Below are 5,832 nucleotides of genomic sequence, written 5' to 3'. Positions count from 1 at the left end.
TGAGATTTTTATGAGCCAAGTAGAAATCATGAACACTTTTCGTAGTTTAAAACCTCATGTATATCATGCTAGGCTGGCCGCTCTTATGAGCTGAACTTTTGTTCTGTGTTATGAGAATATATGTTGATTTATTTCAGTAAAGAGTTCCATAAATGTTTAGATGTGTTAAATTTCTAGGACAATTTTGTTCTATTCTAAATTAAGGTCTTATTAGCTCTTCAAACGAAAATTTATTTGAGGAGAGGTAACCAACACCTAAAATCAAAGTCTGAAAGAACCTTAATTCTATTTTTACATACTCTTTATATACATACAAGCATGTTTTATCATTCTATCTATATTTTAAATTTTGCCAGTGTGTTATATCATCCTACGTTTTTAGCTCGACTATTCTTAGAATAGTGAGCTATTGCACTCGCCAATGCGTCGGCGTCGGCGTCGGCGTCCCGATTTTGGTTAAGGTTTTGTATGTAAGCTGGTATCTCAGTAACCACTTGTGGGAATGGATTGAAACTTCACACACTTATTCACTGTGACAAACTGACTTACATTGCACAGGTTCCATAACTCTATTTTGCTTTTTTACAAAATTATGCCCCTTTTTCGACTTAGAAATTTTTGGTTAAGGTTTTGTATGTAAGCTGGTAACTCAGTAACCACTTGTGGGAATTGATTGAAACTTCACACACTTATTCACTGTGATGAACTGATCTACATTGCACAGGTTGCATAACTCTATTTTGCTTTTTTACAAAATTATGCCCCTTTTTCGACTTAGAAATTTTTGGTTAAGGTTTTGTATGTAAGCTGGTACCTCAGTACTTACTAATGGGAATGGATTGAAACTTCACATACTTGTTCACTATCATGATCTGACATGCACTAAGCAAGTCCCATAACTCTACTCTCTTTTTTTCAAAATTATGCCCCTTTTTCGACTTAGCAGTTTTTGGTTAAATTTTTGTATGTAATCTGATATCTCAGTATCCACTAATTGGAATGGATTGAAACTTCACACACTTGTTCACTGTCATGATTTAACATGCACTGTGAAGGTCCCATAACTCTACTTGGCATTTTTACAAAATTATGCCCCTTTGACTTAGCAGTTTTTTGTTAAGTTTTTGTATGTAAGCTGGTATCTCAGTATCCACAAACTGGAAAGAATTGAAACTTCACACACTTGTTCACTGTCATGATATGACATGCAGTACAGAGGTTCAATACCTCTACTTTGCATTTTACAAAATTATGCCCCTTTTTCAACTTTTGTATTCATTCAATTGACAAGGCTGTTGAATAGTCGAGCGTTGCTGTCCTCCGACAGCTCTTGTTATATTAATGATTTGCTTTCAAAACAGGGGGTATAGCTTTCAATGCCTTTTGATCGTTTCAATGAACTTAAATTACTAAAAGTCTTTTAAGATAGTTTATAAGCACTTAAATATTTGAGAAAATCCATACAAACATATTCGGATTTTAATGTCAAAAACGAAAGAATATCGAGGCCATTTCACTGCTTATAATATATAGACATTTTCTGGATCTCTTGAACGCTTGTATGTGGTCGCACAGTCTTTTTTCATTGAATGTTCGTTATTCTGGTGTGGTGCGCTGACAATTTTAACTGACCATTGCTAATACACAGTGAAAAGTCTTCACACCTCGGAGTACTGCTCATTGAACTCTGACCACAGAATAGTGTTCACTGAACATTGCTCATTTAGTAATGTTCTTGGTGCTGCGAGTACTTTTAACTGAAAAATGTTCATGGAACATTGCTCTCTCAGTAAAATGTTCATGGGGCTGTGAGTACTACTCAATCAGTAGTGTTCACTGGTCACTGTTAACAGAGCCGTGAGTGTTACTCACTAAGCTGTGAGTTCTACTCACTAAATATTCATTAGGTAGTGTTAACGGCACTATAAGTATGGACTTGTGGGAGGTCATTTAGCCTAACCTTTAGTCAATACAATGCAATAGCCACTGAATTTCAAAGGGGGATGAAAACAAGTCTTAAAAGGGATAGAATGACCTGCGTATAGGTTCTTATAAAAAATTTTGCTTAAATTCTAAAGGCTCTGTTGTGTAAATTATACCCGGAGGATTCCTCAGATCTATTCCTGAAATCTTTATAAAAACCTGATTTACTTTTGAAAATAAGTCATACCTGATAACACCCATTTAATCATAAAAGCACAGTACATGTAAGTTTAAAATCAATTAACCTACTGAAGGTTTAAATCCGGGTATCTGTGCTACATTTTTACAACAAAGTTTAACCAGTCAATCCTGAAGAAATATACTACGGATTTATAATAAAACTTTGAAAACTTTACAAAATGGCAGCATGTAAGGATTTCAGTAGATCAGTTGTAGGAGGTTCTGATGAAGTGAAAGATATTTTATGTGAACCTTGTGAACAAGATGGAAGACGGACTGAGGCTACAAGTTACTGTGTTGACTGTTCTGAATATTTGTGTGGACAATGTTACAGAAACCATAAACTATTTAAGGCTTTCAGAAACCATGTACTTCAGGACAAGAGCAATATGCCTCATACTGTCACTGGAATCAATGTAAAGGATTCATGTCTTACAAAATGTGACCTACATTCAGACAAGGTTATTGAATATCTCTGTCGGTCATGTGACAGGCTTGGCTGTACTACATGTATTACACTAGATCATAGACAATGTGAGAAAGTTGAACATATTCCAAAAATTGTTAAAGCACCAAACATCAGTCAAGACTTTCAAATTATATTGCAGAAAGTTGATATTCTTTCACAACAAGTTCAAGACAAAAAAAGCACATTAAAATCAATGTCAGGTACAACCGACAATATGAGAAAGATGGCAAAGAAAGAGCTGAACAATCAACGAGCTGAAATTAACAAATTCTTTGATGAACTTGAAAAAGAAATGGACAAAAAGATTGATGAAATGCACATAAGTAATACAGCTGTTGTGACAGCAGCATCTAAAACATATGATACCATCAATGAAGACCTTGCAGATTTTAAAACAAAGATCACTACAAAGCAGAAAGCTGGGCAACATAGTGAAGCATACATAACTATGAAACTTTCAGTCACAGACATTGATGCTGTTGAGAGAAAATGCCAAAACATGGAGGCAGGAAGTAAAATACTGAAATACAAACTTCTTCCTTCATCCCAGGTTAAAGATATGAAGAAAAATGTTACTGAAATATGCAGACTGGAAACAGAAACTTTGTTCTTGGATCAAAGTGTAACACAAGCTACCGGGAAACAACAATTACAAATTACAAAGTTTCCTGCAAAAATTCAAGACACCACAAAAAAGACAACTAAAAGACCTGATTTGTCAACATTGAAATCACCAAGACTGAACACAGAGATAAATGTTAGAACCACCAATGATAAAACATGCCCCTATGTAATAGGTGTAACAATGATACATGAGCATTATATTGTTGTTGCAGATGATAACAATTCAATAAAGGTGATTGATATAAGGAATAAGAAGGTGACATCAGAAATTATTACAGGGGAGAAAATGTGGAATGTTACTACTGTAGAAAAATGTAAAATTGCAGCAACATTTACACATAAAATACAATTTCTAACTGTATCAAAGTCTGGTTTACTTAGTAAAGATTATACAATTGACACTGACCTGGCATAGTTTGATCTAGTATATAACAATGAAAATTTAATAGTGGCAGATGGTTCAAACATTCAAATTATTGATATGCAAGGATGCATTATAAAAACTTTTCACACTGATTCTGAAGGTAAAAGTCTGTTTACTGGCTGTAATGGTTTAGCAATCAGTCAAGACCATGAAACAATCTATGTATCTGACTATATAAGGAATACTGTTACTAGTATGACCTTGGAGGGAAAGGTCAAGGCCATCTACAGAGACAATGACTTGAAAGAACCCCGGGGTATAACAGTAGACAATGAAGACAATGTGTATGTCATCAGTGCCGGTACAAGGAATGTTCATCAGCTATCTGCTGATTGCACCAAACTGCAGGTTTTTCAAGACATGAAAGGTCGAAGTATTACCTGCACTAACACAAACAAACTTGTTGTGGGTGGTGTTAAATGTATAAGAATGTATGACATATGGTGAAAAAATGAGATTATATGTATTTAACTGCTATAAAAAAATTTTTTTGGAAGGTTATAAAATGATTATTAGGCACATGTCATATAGGTTACTAAAATAGCAACTACATAGAAATATTCAAGTACCATCACTGAAATGCTTTACCTCCCAATTACTTCTTTCAGTCTGGTTAAATGCTACTGCGAAATAGTTACAATTTATGGTGTACTAGTTTTTGAGGATTTTGTGATTTGCATTTATTTACTAAATTAAATCCCTACAAACATACAGAATTCCCATTCAATTTATATTCAGAAGTTGTAATCTCCAAGAAATAGCTGTATTGACCCAAACAACGAAATTTCAAGCCCATGAAATTAAAATATCGAATAGCATATCAAATATTCACTGGAGGAGAGGTCTATTACAAATCACGCCTCCACAATGACATGTCATAATATTTCAATACAATTGTTGCTATGTAGCTCAGTATGACCTGGTTGAGGTTATTCACATGTGGAATAACTACCGTGATAACATTTATTTTAAGCCCAATCCCTGCCTTTTAAGACGCATCTTAATTCAACAAGAGCACCGCCTTGCGGGTGCTGACGCTCATCTGATTTTTTTTGTGTAATAGAAATATTGTCCTACCCATGATTTTTTAAGTCTAAAAAGGGCCATCATTCTTGCAAAAAGCAGGACAGAGTTATGTTTCTTGATGTTTAGTGTCCACTTATGATGGTGAAAAACTGTTGCAAGTTTTAAAGCAATAGCTTTGATAGTTTATGAGAAAAGTTGACTTAAACATAATACTCAACCAAGAAAATGATTTTCTAAGTCCAAAAGGGGCAATAATTATTGCAAAAAGCAGGATGGAGTTATGTTGCTTGCTGTACAGGGTCAGCTTATGATGGTCAACAAGTGTTGCAAGTTTCAAAGCAATAGCTTTGATAGTTTAAGAGAAAAAGTTGACCTAAACATAAAACTTAACCAAGAAATCTGATATTTTCTAAGTCCAAAAGGGGCCATAAATCTTGCAAAAAGCAGGATGGAGTTATGTTTCTTGCTGTACAGGGTCAACTTATGATGGTGAACAAGTGTTGCAAGTCTTAAAGCAATAGCTTTGATAGTTTAGGATAAAAGCTGACCTAAACATAAAACTTAACCAAGAAAACTGATTTTCTAAGTCCAAAAGGGGCAATAAATCTTGCAAAAAGCAAGATGGAGTTATGTTTCTTGATGTACAGGGTCTGCTTATGATGGTGAACAAGTATTCCAAGTTTCAAAGCAATAGCTTTGACAGTTTAGGAGAAAAGTTGACCTAAACATAAAACTTAACCAAGAAATCTGATATTTTCTAAGTACAAAAGGGGCCATAAATCTTGCAAAAAGCAAGATGGAGTTATGTTTCTTGCTATACAGGGTCAGCTTATGATGGTGAACAAGTATTCCAAGTTTCAAAGCAATAGCTTTGATAGTTTAGGAGAAAAGCTGACCTAAACATAAAACTTAACGAAGAAATCTGATATTTTCTAAGTACAAAAGGGGCCATAAATCTTGCAAAAAGCAAGATGGAGTTATGTTTCTTGCTATACAGGGTCAGCTTATGATGGTGAACAAGTATTCCAAGTTTCAAAGCAATAGCTTTGATAGTTTAGGAGAAAAGCTGACCTAAACATAAAACTTAACCAGGCAACGCCGACGCAGACGCTGACGCCGACAACCG

General features: G+C 34.7%; 1 protein-coding gene across 1 annotated transcript; it reads left to right on the top strand.

Annotated features, from left to right (window-relative positions):
* The first annotated feature begins 2,237 nt into the window (after positions 1-2,237).
* Positions 2,238-5,388, top strand: LOC123545453 (uncharacterized). The gene has a single exon (XM_045331774.2). It carries the CDS (start codon positions 2,343-2,345, stop codon positions 3,669-3,671), a length of 1,329 nt encoding a protein of 442 aa, XP_045187709.2. The 5' UTR covers positions 2,238-2,342; the 3' UTR covers positions 3,672-5,388.
* Positions 5,389-5,832: the final 444 nt, after the last annotated feature.

The sequence above is a fragment of the Mercenaria mercenaria genome, chromosome 1 (genome assembly GCF_021730395.1).
Source record: "Mercenaria mercenaria strain notata chromosome 1, MADL_Memer_1, whole genome shotgun sequence".
NCBI classification, from domain to species: Eukaryota; Metazoa; Mollusca; class Bivalvia; order Venerida; family Veneridae; genus Mercenaria; species Mercenaria mercenaria.
This window is presented reverse-complemented; position numbering and strand designations above follow the sequence as displayed.